At 41.9% G+C, this 18,577-nt stretch overlaps 1 protein-coding gene across 1 annotated transcript in view; it reads right to left on the bottom strand.

Moving 5' to 3' along the window:
* Positions 1-18,224, bottom strand: part of mboat2a (membrane bound O-acyltransferase domain containing 2a) — a 45,625-nt gene extending 27,401 nt beyond the window's left edge. Inside the window, exon 1 of the mRNA XM_030786266.1 lies at positions 18,128-18,224. Coding sequence (XP_030642126.1) covers positions 18,128-18,208 — 81 coding nt within the window. The 5' untranslated portion in view covers positions 18,209-18,224. The remainder of the gene's footprint in view (positions 1-18,127) is intronic.
* Between the last annotated feature and the right edge of the window lie 353 nt (positions 18,225-18,577).

The raw sequence follows: 18,577 nt of genomic DNA, 5'->3' as shown, positions 1-18,577 counted from the left end.
GCTGGTTGGTCTCTTTGTTTGTTTGTTTAACTGTTGACTGATCTGACCTCATTTTATGAGGTTGCTTGTTATTACAACACCCCAGCAACAGATCGAGGCACGTACAAATGGCGTCTTCAGTCAAGCGTGAGGCTCTCCCTTTTCTGCTGTTCCTTAGCCTGAAATCTGGCTCTAGAACCGTAAAAAAAAAAAAAAAAAAAAACAGCGTAGGAAATGAACAGATTCATCTAATAGCAAAACACAGAGGCTTCTTTTGTAAAAACAGCCTTCATGTGACATTGTGGCATTTTGAAGAAGAGGAACACATCCCTCAGGTCTGTGAGACGATGTGGTGTGCAGCTCACTGGCATTTCATAACTGCCAAACGATAGACTTTTAATGGGATCAGAGCAGTAAACTCAGAGGAGCCTGACACTGTGAGCGGGGGTGGGGGGGGAGGGGGTACTGGAGGAAATGGCAGAGGTCTTTAGTGCTGGCAGCTAAATGTACTGACTTAGAGTGGAGAGCAGTGCTGCAGACCCAGGCAGACTTCCTGCCGGGCCGCTGGACTTTGGCCATCTGTCAGACATGACATAATAACAAGATCTACTACCCCCAAACATACTCTACGCTCAAGTGGTCCACTCAGCATACATTCAGACTATATAAACCACTTAAGTAGACATACAAAACAATTTCTGGCAAAGTTGCAAGTAGACTATGATCAATGGCAAAGTAATAGTTGTAAGCTTGTTAAGGTCAAGATGAGTACTCACAACTCAGTTATGAAATGTTTGTAGGTTTAAGAGTGTTTGGAGACAGTTTGTGGCTTGGTTCATAGATCATATTTATAAGTATACACTTTATCACGACGCACGTTCAATTTTAAAACTCCAACACTGGATGATGTTAAAACGTGCTTAATAACAAATGTCTATTTTTAAATTGGTCATCTACTATAAAAGGTGTCAAGGCATAGTGGGAGGGGGAGACAGGGAGAGAGAGAGAGAGAGAGAGAGAGAGAGAGAGAGAGAGAGATGCTCTAGGGCTTACAATTTCTCTCCTTCTCACCCTAGCCATCTGGCTTCCTCTTTTCCAAAACAGAAACACCAGCTGATTTGCTCAATTAAAAGCAAGAGTGAATGAAAGGACACAGAGGAAGACCACAACAACATGTCAGAGAGGAGAGACAGAGAGAGGGTGGAGAAAGACAGAGAGAGGAAGAGAAAAAAAGAGAAACTCATTGATAAAACAGGAAAGTATGTTAAAGGACACAGTGACACAGACAGAAATTAAAAGCAAAGAACTGACAGAAAGAAAGACAATTTTACGGCCGGGCTTCTATATATAAACATTCATGACAATCTCCAAATGAACAATGGGATGAAATCTCTACAGTTTAGCTCTTTTGCAGATTATTCCCAGTTCCACGTCCCAGTATCAGAACAATGTGATGATTCAGCCTAACCTACCATTTTATACCGTCTACCACTGCCAGTTCTCCCGTTACCCAGAGCACAACCTGTCTCCATCCATAAAAATCCCTCTTTCTCACACACACTCACAGAGCCATAATTCATTCCAAGGCTATATATCAGAGTTATGTTTTATCTATGTGAAGTAGTAATTTCAAAAGACTTCAGAAGGCTAGTATATCAGCCAGACCGGCTCTTGTTTGCGCTCTTCAGGTCAAACGCAGTGTGTTGTGGTGATTATGACTCAGGGTGTAGTAGGATCATGAACAGTGACAGCTCTCAGCTTAGAGCCCCTGTCTCTTCGAAAGAGAAGGAAACCTAACACTGGCTTCTAGAATGTTCCTGTGAGCCACTATCTATCTTAGCATGAAGCTTCATGACTGTTGGCAGGTACACGTGAAATATCGTGCAGGCCGCGGCACAGCTGAGTGTTACACGTCTAAAAATACCACTGGGTGGATTTCCCCTCTGTCTTTCTAGAGAGCCATGAGTTGGGAGGAAACTAAGCCAAAGCAAACACGAGCGCTTCATCAGATTAAAAGACATTCCATTCACTGTTTGCACAGGTAGAGAGTGAGAATGGGACAGGAGAGATAGCCCTACTGACACTGGTGGAAGGGAAGGCCACAAGTGTACCACATTTTTTTTTTTTTTTTATGGACCATGAAGTTGAGCAGGTTAAGTAGTGTGGTTAATATAACACATAAAACTACTCCCTGGTTACGATATAATGTTCACGCAGCCAATCATGAGGTTGCAGACAGATTGCATTACTATTCCAATAACCCGGAGCCGACAGTTCTTATCATAACAGCTCATTTCATGACGGCAGAGCAGAGGCAGTCACGGCCCGACTGCTAGCAAGTTTATATCCTTCATTCATTTCTTTCCCAAGATTTCTTTCCCAATTGTCTGCCAAAAACATCCCGAAGAGTGATCCCAAAACCGCAGTATTTACCGAATCACGAGTTTTGTTTATCGTAGCACTTCCAAGTTAACATTCACGACACCGTGCCCACCCCCCCCCCCCCCCCCAAACTATTTACACAACTGAGTCTTGAGGTGAATTTAGATGAAAGTGACTTTTCAAATCTCTGAAGCGTGGCAGGTCCACTTTAAAACTCCGTGGTTATAAACGGCTGAGAGAGTGGGGAGTGCTCGGCGTAACCGGGCTACTCTGGCGTAATCTCTGGACTCTACTCTACCGCTTGACTGACAGATCCTATCTACAGGGTCTACAGCCTGAACGCCAACTTTGAAACAGCAGCAGAAACACACACACACACACACACACACACCCAGAAAAAAGATACCGTGTGGTGCACACCTATATGGCAGCAATGTAAAACAACAAAAGATACCCTTGGGTAATAGGGATGTGTTCAAAGTAAATGAATAATTTAGGATCCAAAAGCCACATTTATAATGCATGGAAACATGCTACATTTATAGCAGACACAAACGTTAAAATAAAATAATGGGCTGTGGAAAGCGAGCGTTGGTTTGACGTTCTCTCATATAATCGTCATTCAAGGTCTCCAGTGCCACTCTAACATGCGCTCGCCGGGGAACAGAGAGACTAACATGTACCAGTCAGCTGTAATCGTTAACACTGCTGATCAAAGAATCCCATTAAAGAGTGAGACAACCGCACTCACTTTCAGCCACTTGAGCCGAGAAAAGGACTCCCATCTCCCTGCCTTTAATAGACTTGTGAGTTTAGCATCAATGCTGTAATCAATCCCATTACTGTAAGTGACACTAAACCTAAAGCAATTATCTCCAGCACAGCCAGGATGGTTCAAGTGACGCAGATCCACAGTGCATGGAGCCTGTGACAACATGCAGAACAGAGCAGAGAGTCTGGGCACTGTGAGAACTGCAGAATCCACAGTGCATGGCTGTGAGAACTGCAGAATCCACAGTGCATGGCTATGAGAACTGCAGAATCCACAGTGCATGGCTGTGAGAACTGTAGGATGCACAGTGCATGGCTGTGAGAACTGTAGAATGCACAGTGCATGGCTGTGAGAACTGCAGGATGCACAGTGCATGGCTGTGAGAACTGCAGAATCCACAGTGGATGGCTGTGAGAACTGTAGGATGCACAGTGCATGGCTGTGAGAACTGTAGGATGCACAGTGCATGGCTGTGAGAAGTGTAGGATACACAGTGCATGGCTGTGAGAAGTGTAGGATGCACAGTGCATGGCTGTGAGAACTGTGGGATGCACAGTGCATGGCTGTGAGAACTGTGGGATACACAGTGCATGGCTGTGAGAACTGTGGGATGCACAGTGCACGGCTGTGAGAACTGTGGGATGCACAGTGCATGGCTGTGAGAAGTGTAGGATGCACGGTGCATGGCTGTGAGAAGTGTAGGATGCACAGTGCATGGCAGTACAGCATGCAGAACAGAGAAGGGAGTCATAGTGTTGTGAGATCTGCAGGATGTTCATATCATACAGCACACAGAACTCTGGAGCAACGCATTTTCATGTTAAATTAGAGCAACGCCTGATAACTGCAGGGAGGATACAAAGTTTTATACAAACACACACCCACACACACACACACACACACACAGGGAATCTAACACTATCTGGAATTTTGAAGGCAATACAATAACATAGCATTCTGGTGTTTCAGTTGAAAGTTAGAGTTGCCTTGTTTTACAATACTGTTGTTGAAGACATCAAAGGGTCATTCCATACCAACTCACCTAGGACCTTTCAGTCCACGTCATGGATTGTCTTGAAAACATGCACGTGAAAACTTCTATTAAATTCATGGGACCTTGCAAAATCCTATAGCTCTACTCAAAATACCTTTTTAGTTATGAATTTCTGAAGTTTGGCCCTCGGAGCTAAATTTCATAATTTTTGCCATTCTTTGTATGTTTACTACAAGCCTCACCAATTGCTTATTTTTCACTGGGTTGGGTTGAAATTTGTACTGAACATCCAAGAAACCCTAAGGATAATTTGCAACATGTATTCATGTAAATAGCTGTTGCTAAATGGTTTACAGTAATCAAATTAATAAAAATAAACCATTTTTTACCAGAACAAAGAATTTCCCCGAATGAAAAATTTATATCTCCACTCATTTTCACTTTCTTGCAACCAAATTCTGTAGTATTAATATAGTTCTGGAAGAGCTGAAAAACCCACTTCTTAAGATATTTTGACCGAGTATTTTCACAAGAAGGATTATTTTAATTTCCGTGAAACTTTTTTTATGGGAAAGTGTTAATGTTCATTGCAGATATATAAAAAATTAAAGATATTATATTATTCCTTCATCATTTCATGATTTTTTGAAAATAGCTAATTTTTCGTACTTTTCACTGACTGTAATATTACATTCAGTGGTTTTATTTCATAGGTAGATATTTGTACTACGCTGAAGCCAAGGTTTTCTATCTCTGTGTGACACCTATTGAGCCTGTTTTTCATTGGATTCAGGAAATTTGCAAATCAATAATAAAAAGTATTGGGAGTAGATCTATAGGATTTTGCAAGGTCCCATGAATTTAATAGAAGTTTTTACATGATTTTTTTTTTTTTTTTGAGAAAATCCATGACATGAACTGGGAAAAGTTTTGGGTGAGTTGGAATGGAATGACCCCATAGGCAAAGCAAGCACAGGATGCTACAGCAATGATAAGCACAAAGGTCCAGAAACTGGCAAATAAAATGGGTCTCTTCAAGGCCTCCCGCATTCACTCATCCTGGTTACTGTCTAACCTTTTCCTCTTATGGCCGTCATTTCTCACACATTATGAGAATTTTGAGAATTTAGGTGATACACATATCACCTGTGCGTTCTGTCTATCAGTGCTGACAATGTTGAAGTCATAAGCTGCCACTGGTAACAGATCTCCGTGTGGGTGGCTGACCTCTCCCTAAAGCACAAAGTAAATGTGTCCAAGCTTGACACAGCCCAGTACACTCCACATGTACCTACTGCTATGACTGTGTGGGTTTTCAGCCAATTTACTCTGAAAGACTGGCAATTACCTGGCTCCTAATTCCACTATGCTTTCTCTCTCCCCCTCCCTTCCCATGCCCGCACACACAGGCAGGTGATAACTTCTCCAGTTACCCAACTCCCCTCCACGTCACATTTCATTAGTCTCTCTCTCTCTCTCGCTCTCTCTTTTTTTTTTATGAGCTGTCATGGCTTTGGAAAATGACAGTATAATCAACCCATTTAATTACAACACCATCCAACCCACAACACATTCACAATTTTCATAAGGGCAAATCTTTCTATATTCATCTTAGGACTAGAAAAGATCTCATTACGGCCCCCTTATTTCTGTGTAAGAAATGAAAGAGAGAAAATGACAAGTTTTCATACAATGTATTCCAAGATTCATATCTTTCTTTTTTCTTCTTGCAAACTAATACAGTGAAACATTACAAAACTCATGATGTGGAAAATGTAGTCTCTTAGAATCCTGTGTAAAAAAAAAAAAAAAAATGTGTATGGACTCTCAACCTTAGAGACGCATGGCTGGACAGAGCTGCAGATCTTTTCTGCATAGAGAATCACTGGAACAGAACGATGGAGCATGTAGAGCGCACGAGGGGCTCATCTCACATTTCTCTTCTTTTAAAATAGTAGGGGGGAAAAAAGGAGCAAAAGCCACAAATATTATGGTTCAAAAACATTTATTATAACATTTAAGATGCAACACCCAGTCCCTTTTTGTAAACAGCTGTGACTAACACCCTCACGACAAAGAGAATACAAATCATTATTAATCCTTTCAAGCAAAATATGTTTAGTCACGTTATAAATAACAATATTTTGTGCTCAGAGAGGCATCAGAAAAGTTTTATGTGTAATGGCACAAAGTAGCCAAACAGTGGTCCTGAACTCTGGCTGATAATGAGTACTAAATTTGGACAAACAGATTGGCCGTAAAAACCTGATCCAAAGGTTGAACAGACGCGTGACTAGTCAAGCAAGGCCTAAATCTGCTTCTATTTTCTGTTCATCATTATGGAAACATCACAACTGGTCAAGCCAACAGAAATGCCCTAGGAAATCCTGACACAGGAAAAACAATGACTACAATAGCATTTACAAGTTTCCCTCAAGCCAAGCTCTTAGCAATTTATACCATGATTTATGATTTAAGTTATCAGCTGTTCCTCTTGTTAGGAAAACAAGCTATACTTTGTTGGGCCTACATATTACCACACCACAAACCAGAGTGGGCCAAACATCTCATCACCACGTAACCAAACATGCAACAGAAGCCAAGCTCAGCAACATGTACTAAAACATGCCTTTCAGTGTGAGTGGGAGAGGACCATGCCATAATGAGGAACTCTTCTTTAAATGCGTTGTGTAACTGAGGCTGAGAAGGCCAATTCAGAGTGGGTGATGACCAAGGGTGCCATCCAGAGACACACAAACAAAGTGTGAGACAGGGTTCCTCTCCAGACGCAGGCTCTCTGACCTTAGGCCTCACTAACACACGCATTCTTAGACCAGCAGTGTAGACGGCCGTGTTCGGCAGAGAACGTGGGCATAATGCCAAGCAGGGCATCCCTAGCCAAAGTCCACTTTATCTGCTTACACAACTCCAAACACTTGGGCTCCAGTTAACCACATCTTTTAGTGACACTACTGCATGACACGCCAAATGAAAGTTCAGGACCATATGACGGGATCTCATGGGAGCAGAATATGGAGTCAAGCTTCGTTGTATATCTCCAATCATCGGTCTTCTTAATCTAAACCCTAGGTTGCAATTAGAAATTAGAAATAGACAGGATTTAGTTGAACCCACTGACTCTGCACACACATGCAACCTCCAGAGCTGACAACAGTGGTGAAGTAAATGAAGCAGATATGCAAGTACCCACAGGTAAAAAAAAATGAAAAAAGAAAAAAAAGAAAAGAAACAAGCAGTATTGCGCAAGAGGAAAAGCTGCTCACCAACATTGGCTCATGTTGGTTAACTTGTTTGTTGCTGGGATGCTGGCAAACGAATGAGTGGAACAGGCTTGTTAAGTCAGACCTGCTCTGCCTGACCTTGCTTCATGCTTTTCCCACGGGAGAGTTCCTCAACCCCAAATACCACACCTCCATGAGCTCTCCTCCACCCTCTCTCAGCTACTCCTCCTCCTCCTCCTCTGCTCTACACAGGAGTGATCATATCTAATGAACGCCTGGCCAAAATCTCTGTCCAATCAAAACGAGACAGACAGCGCAGATAGGAAACCACTATCTCTGAACAGGTAACACTGTGATCAGGCCCTAAACTTAGTTTTCTGCAATAAATATAAACACAGCTCAATGAGTCTGCATGAAGTGCTCCTCTCTCTCTCTCTCTCTCTCTCTTTTTTCTTTCTTCCTTTGCCATGCGTCGCAACCTCAGTCACCACCCTGATCTATTTTTAGTGGGTTGTGTCCACGGTGACTCATTCATATTAGCCTCACTGAACGCTCTCAGACGAGAAGCAAGCGAGAGCCAAAACAGGGAAGAGGAAACGTTAATCGGAGCAGCTACTACTGATGTTGTCTGGATGTCAGAAGACAAAAAAAAGGGGAGGAGGGAGGGAGAAACAGAGGGAAAGAAGGCGGTGATGTGCCTTTTATTCGTAATGAACAAAACACCAGCTCATTACTCATCCAAACGAAGCCTGTGAAAGGGTGATGTCATCATTAGAGTAGGTGCTCTGAAAAGAATCGTGTTGTGTGTGTCCCACCCGCCCCACTCTGTAGCAGCGGTCACATCCCATGAGGCCTTGAGGGCAGAATAACAGGGAAGGTCAAAGCCAAATAATGTTTGTATATTATCACATTATGAAATATTCAGTCATAATAGCAATGGATCACAGCATCTGTTCAGTGAAATGATCATCCAGTCAATCGGTTCTATTTTTTTCTACTGACAGAGACATAGATCTGACTTAAAATGACACATCTTTGTCGGTCACGCGCAGGCCAGTCCAGATCCTCTGCAGCCTGGTCTCTGCAGCACAGTTCTCATCTGGGTTCAAACCAGCTGATCTACTGTTCCAGGGCAATGAAAAAAAAAAAAACAGTCTACCAGTCATCTCAATATCATTTCATCATTACAATATGCTATTACAATACACAGTAACAACACAGAGAAAAGACGTCTGAATGTAAAGAAGTGATGATCTTCATGTTTCATGAGACAGTTATGGATATTCTCAACCTAGCCCCAGCTCTTGGTAGGTAATGGATCTAAAGGAGAGAATGTGTATGAGAGCAGATCTTCTGCTGCCCTTGTTCCCAACCTCTCTGTCTGATTCTGAGCCACAGGGATGAGTCGAGAAAGAAAAAAATGAAGGAATGGTGAAAAGAGAAAAGCAGAGGCGAGTATGCCCGTCTGCTCCGGTTCAACATCAAACACAGATTTCTCCAACACAGCATGCCAGACACACACACACACACACACACACACACACACACACACAATGAGCCTCAGCTCAGAGAGAGACAGACAGTGAGAGAGTCATTCCTGAAAGTGTTCATCGGGAATAACGTATGGAAACTCAACAACTCATATCCCGGTTTGCTTAAAGTCCTGTCCTTCACACAACTCATTCTCCCTGTAAGATGTCATCATTTATATCATAGCATGATGATGACGGTGAAACACTGTGAAATCAACTTGAAATCAACTCAAACAGTGACCCACACACAGATGATTATTAAAATGCGCTGCTTTTAGGGTCACTGCGGGCAGAGACAGGCCTTTTTAGTTCTCTCTCCAACATTGCTCTACAGTTTAAAAATGATTTAAAGTTTTAAGAGGAAGTACACTGGCAGAGGCATACTGAGAAAAGCTGGTCTTTGGAGCTGCCCTAAAATGAGACTCCTAACTGAAATCTCCTAACTGACAAAAGACTTTAATGTAGAAGTGAAAGCAGTCAAACAAAGATGTTCCTTGTCCATAAAGCCTACTACCAGTAATTATGTTTGCTTGACTGCTTAAATACAATCATTCAGAGTATAGAGCAAGCACTGCCGATGCCTGCTGTAGACAAAAAAAAGAGATTTACAATGAAAGAACACAATAAAAAGAATTCAGGGAATAAAAACAGGGAAAGGGGGAGGGAAACAGGATCTGACGATTAATGAAAATGTGTGTGGGGCTGTGTGTGTGTGTGTGTGTGTGTGTCTGTGTGTTTTGTTTTGTTTTGTTTTTCATTTTCATTGTTATTAACAAAATGCAGAAACAGAGAATGAACGATGTACCAAATGAATGGAGGTCAGTTTAGACACTGTGTCATTAGTATACATCATCATTCTCATGTGAAACTGCTTATCAGTCACCAAATCTTGGACTCAGAAACCTGCAAACTTGTGTCTTGGCCATTCCATTCAATGTCACCTTGCCTGCTATTGGAAATATGGGGTTTGTTTAGGTCTACAGAAAAATGCTGTCACCCTTTCTGAATCTGACCGGGGTGAGTCTGACACTTGGCCGTAGTTTTAGCGCTGTCTTTTTTCTATTTTCTATTTTTCTCCCCAGCCCATCAATCAAGTGTGTGACAGTGTTCCTGAGTCTAGGCGTCTAAGTCCACCTGCCTGTGGCCTGGCTAAACAAGCATCTAATTTATTGTCTAGTCAAATGAGCTCTTTAGTGCAGGCTTGGATAAGCAGACCAACTCTACTTGTGATACCAATTCATAGAGCAATTCAAAGAGTTAATCAAACAATCCTTCACTTTGAGCAATATACCCTTCTAGTCCTATTCACAAACCACCAGAGGCTCTGCCTTAAAAGCTACAATGGTGATGAAGTGATATATCTGAGAGACATTTAGGCCTTTCTAAGAAAAAAAAAGTCTCTTCAAACACATCCCTTTGAACTGTATTCATCCTTCACGGAGGACAGACCACTGTGAGAGACAGAGACAGAGAGAGAGAGAGAGAGAGAGAGCAAATCCCTCACTGTCTGTGTGTGGGAGGCCGGAGCTAAGCCCACATTAACTGGGTGACAGCTTGCTTGATGCCTGGGTTTGATCCCGCATTGCTGTCTTCCATGGTAGAGCAAGCCACGGTGGACGGACGGCTGCGGCGGCAAGCAGCATTGGCTTATGGGAGCTGCTTGATTGCCCCCCTCTTGTTCCTGCCAGGTTCTTTTGAGACTCTTGTCTGAAAAGGCTATAATTCAGATGCCTCATAAGGCACTAGGAGGTTGCCCTTGACAGAGGAGAACAGACTGTTCAAATGAGTCTCCTGCTCCACCTCCTCTTTATCAAATGGGCTCTCAATTAGAGCCCAGTTATCAGTGATGTATACGACCGCCCATAAAGTCCTCCATCATTTGCATTGTTTTCAGAGATGAGGAGCTTTCTTTTCACGTCCATGAATCAGACAAATGGCGGATTTGAATGTGGTTCTCCACAGCTGTGCAGTGAATTGGCTTTAAACTCACTCAGTGAGTGTGTTTTGTGTGGTCTGCCCACTCTATGTTGCTCTTCTCATTTTGCTCCCTTTAGAAGCCAATCTCACTCACATCAACTCCTTTTTAATTCATGTCCCTTTGAGCCTCTAATGAAGTGTTTTCTTCCACCGTGTGTGTGTGTACCTTACTGTAAACCTGCTCAGAAAACAAAACTACTGTTTTTAACATCCTCTATGATTTGAGGACCATGCTTTGTCACACGAAGGCAGAAGTCTTAGTTAAAGTTTGTATTTGACTGTTTTATGATAAATTAAGGGAGCATAAAAACAACTAGGCCACTTACCAAGAAATTTTTATAAAGACTACATTGTGGAGATTAAACTCAGACATCCATTCTAGACAACGATCTCAATTATGGACACAACTTTCAGAACAGACTGGCATAAAAATCCTTGACCCATCACATAAAAGTTTCTAAGACCTAAAATGATCAAACCTGGTACTCTGGTACTATAAGCAGCAAGTTCTGCAGGTGAAAGGATTTCCCTGTTCTTAATTTTTTTTTTTTTAGATAAAACTGAGATAAAAATCATATAGTGATTTGAGGGGCTGCATGTATCTCACAAGACAGACTATAAGCAAAATGAAATTACTGACTCAAGAAGAGATACCTTGACATTTCGGGAGCCAAAAGACGTTTCCAGTATCACAAAACTTTCTTGTAAAAACCTTTGGTTGCTAGGATACACCCACGTTCTTGCATAGCAAAGGCCAGGGCACGAGAATGAACCAGTCAAGCTTTCAGTAACAGCACTCATGATATACACAGAGGGCCTAGAAAGTGAGAAATAATCCAATCATATGAATCCAGCAAAACTCATACCCACAGAGAGTCCTGATACATCCATGGTAAGTACTGTGCTGAGGCAGACATAACTGAATCCCATAAGTACACATTACTTGTAGTGGTTGAAGTGCTGTAAGGGATGTGCTAATATTCACGTGCAGTGTTACACAGGGACAATAAAATTAAATAAGACTCAAATTACTGATGTTTGCCTTTCAATATGTTTTAGCTACCTAGAGCTGTATTAGCTTTGTCAAAGTTATTTGCTGTGGCTGTAAAGCTAGTCTTTATGATTCCATATTTTAAGTCACATCGTTTGACTCTTTGGAATGACAGACTGATGAAATGCAGACAATACTGAAATGGCATGGGTTTAGAGTTATCAGCTTTTTTTCATCCTTTTATCCACACTTTAAATTTGTTCTGCAAGTGAATCAATAGATATATTCAAAAGTACAAGCTGTTGCAATTGATTTTATACAGTATACAAGTATCAAACTATTCTCATGACCTTGCAACTTATACTTCAGGCCAGGTTTCATCAATACCTAGAGCAGGTAAGTGGGCCATCAAGTCTGCGGCAATGGAAAAAAAAAAACCAAAAAACGATGTCAGCACATACCTGGCCAAGGAACTAACGCAATTACAAGGTAAGTAATCTTTGTTAAATTGTGGCTTATTGCCCTCCTCAGAAAAACTGAGAATGTCGACCATCGATCTCATCTCTGTATTCAGAAAACGACAGCTTCATAACAAACAGAAATACAATCTGAGACAAAGGAGAGACACAAGTTTCAGGCTATAGATGGAGAACATTTTCATGGAGAAATCTGTAAAAACCATAATAGCTTTTTAAACTGTGCATAAAAAAAACAGGAGAGAGTGTTATGGTGGACAAGACACACACACAAAAAAAACACTTTCTATGTTTGTTTTTTTTTTAAGACAGTTGTGGGAAGAGCTAGACAAACTTGACAAGATCACAAAACCACCAGAAAAAAATCAAGAGCAGCTTTTCTCTCACAGGTCCGTATGAATTGTTTCAAATAACTGTCAAGCACTGGAGCCTCAGAATGAGCTGTAAATACTGAGGAACATTCTCAGTGAAAGTGTAGATTAATTGCCTGTAACCAATCTTCAGGATGTCCCCACAGACCACGTGAAATTATTTAGGTCAGCGTCTTGCTGTACGCAAAGCTAAGAGCGTTGATGTAATAAACGAACATCATATTATACATATTTCCTCTCACGCAAGTACAGTGTGGGAGCTCATACCACTCAAATTTTTCAAACTGTTCTGTTCCGAGCATGTGACAAAAAACTAGCAGAAACAATTCATTTTTGGGGATGATGGTGGAAATTTTCAGTCTGAGGAACAAGCCAGAAAAACTGGTGTTTGCGGCCCCTGGTTGGTTCCAGCAGTAGAGTCAAGCGACATCAGAACCAACAAATAAAGACCTGTAAATTACAGCAAAGGTATCATAGCAACAACTAGCCTATCTCTTTCTTACGTCCCATTGCTAAAGTCAATAAATCTAATCTTCATTTCAAACTGTCAAGAGAAACTGTTTTGAAGAAACACTGCTGGGCTCTTTTACTGGTCCACAGAGCAGAAACAACCGTGCAGGAGGGGGCTGGAGGTTGCAGTTCTGTTAGCGAGCCCTAGCGACGCTGGAGAGCAGACAGCCGGGCATAATGCCTTGGCCCGGATCCATACAGTATCAAAATCCCTGTCATTGCCAGAGAGCCCGTATCAGGGTACGGCAGGAGTAAACAGAGAATGTTAATAAGACGCAAAAAAGCATCAATCGATGCCGCTCGGGCCAAGTGTCGCCCCAAGCAGACGAGTCTGGAGCGCTCCCTGACAGCAACACATGAAAACTGATGAACCTAGAGCAAGAGGAGAATTCCCTATTCGGATCAACAGGTGGACAGCTCACTCAAACGCCACATTTTAGTAATGTAGATTCTCTTCATCAGGACAGGGTAAGAGCACAGTTTAAACAACACGGTCATGCCCTTTTTCTAGACAGAGTCCATGGTCTCTTATCGAATCAATTAGTATAGAGGGAGTACATAGGATTACACATTCCTGTGGTCAACCACATCGTTAGTGATGACAGAAATGGCAGAGCAGTTTCACTGAATCATTCTGACCCAAGTTTGATTAAAAACAACTTCAGTGGGCTACATCTAGGGAGAATTCTAGTTACAAACAACATCTCAACTCATGAACTAACGTGTACACGAAAGCATACTAAAATTAATCAGAAACCCACACGGGACACCAATTAGGGACAGGAAAGGCCTTGGTTTTCCTAAGAGAAATCAGCGCTTAGTTTTGCACTCCTGCTGGGCTCACCTGAGATGTGACAAAGGCAGCCTGAGCACTCGTTTGTTAGAAAGCCACATTAGAGAGTCAAAGGTATAAAACAAACCAAAGAAAGAAGTAAGAAAAACAAATACTCAACAAATAGCTCAAATACAAAATGGGTGCATCTAATTAATAACTACCTGTGGCTAGGCCTGGTTTTGCTTCATGAATACAGTTTTATGAATCAGCGGTTTAACGCTGAAGGTTTGACAAATGGCCTGAATGGTGTTTTAGCAGTCTGTACTCATAGACTGAGCCTTATTTACCAGAACAGAAGTGGCAGACGTTCGTGAAGGTCAAACTGCATGCTTAACTGCCCGAGAGGAGTTCTCTCAGAAGTTAGCAAATTTCCACCAAGACAACCATTAAGCACTCAAAAGCCATTAGTCAGACAGAGAAAACACATCAGACTGCATCTTGACTCCATTTTCCCTTCAAACAATCGATTACAGCTCAAAACATGTATGAGAAAATGAATGGCGATAAGGGTTCTTTATATGACAATCATGAAGGGGGGGGGGGCAATTAGGTGCATGGAATTTGAGTCGGATAATGAGACTGATCAATAGCTGCCAGTGTCCTAACTGGTTTTGGTTTATATATCAGGAACCGAGCATATAACATTCATGGAAAATGTATGCGTAACAGGAATAAAGAAGGGCAAGGTTTACAAAAGGCTGATTCCATACAGAATCACTATGTTACAGAGCTACCTGTTTGCTGTATTTCATAATACATTTCCATGAGTGAAACTTGTCAGCTGTTAAATACCTTTCATTCCATCTGACAGTAAACTCTGCATTAATAAGTCTTACAATATAGTGAAGACATGTGAAGTAACCAATACTCACACATGAAAAAGGTAGGAAAAACAAGACTCACAGATTTCTATCCCATTAACAGTATCGCTGGTATAGTACTGGGTTGCTAGAGGCGTCACAGGCTGGAAAAATAAATGCCACCTGTTTGAATCTCCGTTACACTCACACTAATAAGAATAGGCTTATGCTAACAGAAAGAAACACAGTAACTACAGAGAATGAGGTATAGTGTCAGAAGCCATGATCGCACTTTCTCCAAAACAACACAAAACGGATGTTACTGAACAAAGAGAAAGAGCACTCATGACTAATTTAAAGTCCTTTTGACCTCTTTGCATAACACACTTCTACAAGTGAAACTTGTCAGCGGTTAAATGGCTTTGCTTTGCTCTATTAGGCAGTAAAATCCTCATTAAGAAATCTAACAATATACTGTATACCTGTGAAATGACTAGTAGTCACACATGATAAAAGGACAAAAAAAAAAACTCTGAGACAAGTAAAAACCCACCCATGGTAATATTACTCGCTTTATGATCTTAAACATCTGAATACAAGGGTATATATTGAAATATAAATAAATACCATTGAATTATGTTGAATTACACTGGTATGGAAAGAAGTATATGTATAGGTCTGCTAACTCTTAAAGAAGAAGACTGTTAACAGAGAGCCAGAAGAAGTTTCTTAGTGCATTCTTTTCCACGCTTGTGCAAAGTCCCATGAACGCGAGAACATACAGAACAGGAGAAAATCCAGAATGACAGTGCCTGGTATAATGTGTTTTCAACAAAAAGGCTTTCCAGGGAGCACAAACCATCATTCAGCATGAACTTGAACCGAGCGCTCCCAACAGCTTAGCAGCTAAGCGCCAACTGGTTTGATTTTCATTTCAGCGTCAGCTCTCTGTATGGTAAATGTAAAATATGCGTTTGTCATGTGCAGTGAACCTCGCCATTTGTAAACACTGAATCCTAGTGATAATCAGGTGTTGAGGGAGCAGTGAGTAAAATAAACATTGCGTGTACACGCCATACTATTTGACAGGCTGACTGTTTTTATGTGCTTGTTGGCTGGCTGGCTGGGGGGGCACGGTGGCGCAGTGGGTAGCTCTGTCGCCTCACAGCAAGAAGGTCTCGGGTTCAGTTCTGTGTGGAGTTTGCATGTTCTCCCCGTGTCTGCGTGGGTTTTCTCCGGGAGCTCCGGGTTCCTCCCACAGTCCAAAGACATGTTGGTTAGGCGAATTAGAGACACTAAATTGCCCCTGGGTATGAATGTGTGTTTGTCTGTGTGTCTGCCCTGCGATGGACTGGCGACCTGTCCAGGGTGTTTCCCTGCCTTTCGCCCTATGAGCGCTGGGATAGGCTCCAGCACCCCAACCCTAATTAGGATAAGCGGCCTAGATAATGAGTGAGAGAATGAGTGTTGGCTGGTTGGTTTATTTTACATACTCTGATCTAATGATAAAGCAAGATGTATTTTCAACACACTGACGCGGCAGCAAGGATCAGAAAGATTTGCTTGTCATACTTTTTTTTGACAATCTTTTCATTAACTGTTACCAAACAATCAATATTCCATTAACGTTAGATCAGTGCAGTATACCTCCAGTAAGCACAAAGGGGGAGAGCCACAGGGCAGTAAGTTGGTGCAGTGAAAGATAAACAGAGCAGGCAAGAAGGATCACTCTTGTTTTTCAAGGTGACGAGATGTGAAGCATTTGATCCAAAAGTGTTAATAATTCATCTGGCAGGCTGAGCGGTCAGGCCAGCTGCTACCCACATAATCACTGGGTATATACACTGAATGACGTTGGATTTCTCATTCAAGTCATACAAGTCCAGTATTGCCCCAGGCATCCCACAAATCAAGACGAATCTAAAAGGGAGTGGTTAGTCACGTAGTCAACAGAAGTACTGGAATTTTATATTCAGACAAATGCTGATCATCAGAATAAGAACTTCCCCGTAGTCAGAAGAGTCACTTGTCCAGTTGTTCTGCTTAGGTTTGGGATGGCAATAGCTGGTCCTTGACTAGAGCAGAGACCGGTCCGAAGCCAAAATTCATAAATGGACTCGAGGGTACCACGAAAGCATTTTGCGTAAATACCAGTTCTGTAGATCTGATCGTTTTAACACTTGAAAGATTTAGTGTTACTTAACAGACAGCGACTTTTCGCGCAATGAAATGTACTCACTCTGCCAGCACATACTGTTCCGAACTACATCACATAAAGCGTTGTCGTCAAATAGGTTAAACATATCTTCATCTTCAACTACGACCAACCAAAACTCAACATCTACAAATCATGAAAATAAAGTGTATAGGTCAAAAAGTAGATAAAGAATGAATAAAACTGAGATGTGTTATGGTACAGTAGTGTTTGGACGGTCGGAACTAAACTCAAATCATTTGTTCACGCCCAGAATTTCAGATGATCCATGTAAACGTTAAATGGGACTGAACAGAAAAAAGTTAACCTTTATTTGCGTTTGTGAAAGCAGCCAAAGATGATACATCCTACAAAGCATCGATGTCTAGTACAGTTCGACGTGACCCACTTTATATTGGTTACTAATATTAGCGCGGGGTTTGACAGAAATGTCGCCTCGTTGGCTTAAGCATGTATAATACGTTTGTTCAGTACTGATTTTGACAGAATTGAAAGGTGACACCCAGAGTACCCAACTTTAATTAGGACATGATGCTAGTCAGTGCCAACCAATTAATTCCGTCTGTTTTCCCTGGAACAATGAATGAAAATGAAACGGTTACAGGAAAAGAAAAAAGTGCCCCGACAAAAATTCAATGAAGCCACAGTCTCTGCGGATACCAAACATTAATCTGATATCGGTAAAGTAACCGTAAATGAAAACGAAATATGAACGTGTGCAGAACCGTTTAGCGGATAACGATAGCAGTATTCAAAAATATTCCATTATTTCCACCACAACAATGGCTGCAGCAAATGATTACGATTTCAGTGTCTGAGACACTGAATAAGCATACATCATACAATGACACCTCAAACTGCGAGCTGCTATCCAGAGTACATTACAAAATATACACGCCACAGGAGCTTGGTAAGCTAAGTTATGGGTTGCTCCCCATCAACTGAACGCCTAACGTTGGTTAGCTAACGTTGCATCTCCCGCTGGCAAAATTCTACGAACTAGGGAAAATGAGAATGACGTTCGCAATCCCTTTTAAAAGTGACGTTTTACCTGATCCAGCGGAAGATCAATAATCTCACTGATCGGCTGCAGTAATGTGGAACCTGTGCAAGATGTTGTCTCAGTAGCCATGATTCACTCCTGGCTTAGAGAGTCCTCGCTCCCCACTCCCTCTCTTGGTAGAATCCCCGAATCCCTCGCCTCTCTCCAGCCTGATACTGCGCCTGTCGGCTGTGGACGGTGTTCAGTGAGCTAGCTGACAGACGTGCAGCAGCGTTGTTACATAGCCAGAACATCAACAAAGACGGTAGGGGGCGGAGTTAAGTGACCAACCCCTGTATTACCCCTACAGTTAGCCAGTGGTTTGAATGTATTTGCTTCGACTACGCCCAGTATCGCCGTTCCTTGAATGATTTGTAGACTTCATATCGAATTAGATTGAGGGTTTTGACGTGATAGAGGTGGGCAAAGTGTGAACTGTGTATGACAAAACCGGTGTTA

This window comes from Chanos chanos, chromosome 10 (assembly GCF_902362185.1).
Source record: "Chanos chanos chromosome 10, fChaCha1.1, whole genome shotgun sequence".
Lineage (NCBI taxonomy): Eukaryota > Metazoa > Chordata > Actinopteri > Gonorynchiformes > Chanidae > Chanos > Chanos chanos.
The sequence above is the reverse complement of the archived record's forward strand: the minus strand, read 5'-3'. Positions and strand labels throughout refer to the sequence as shown.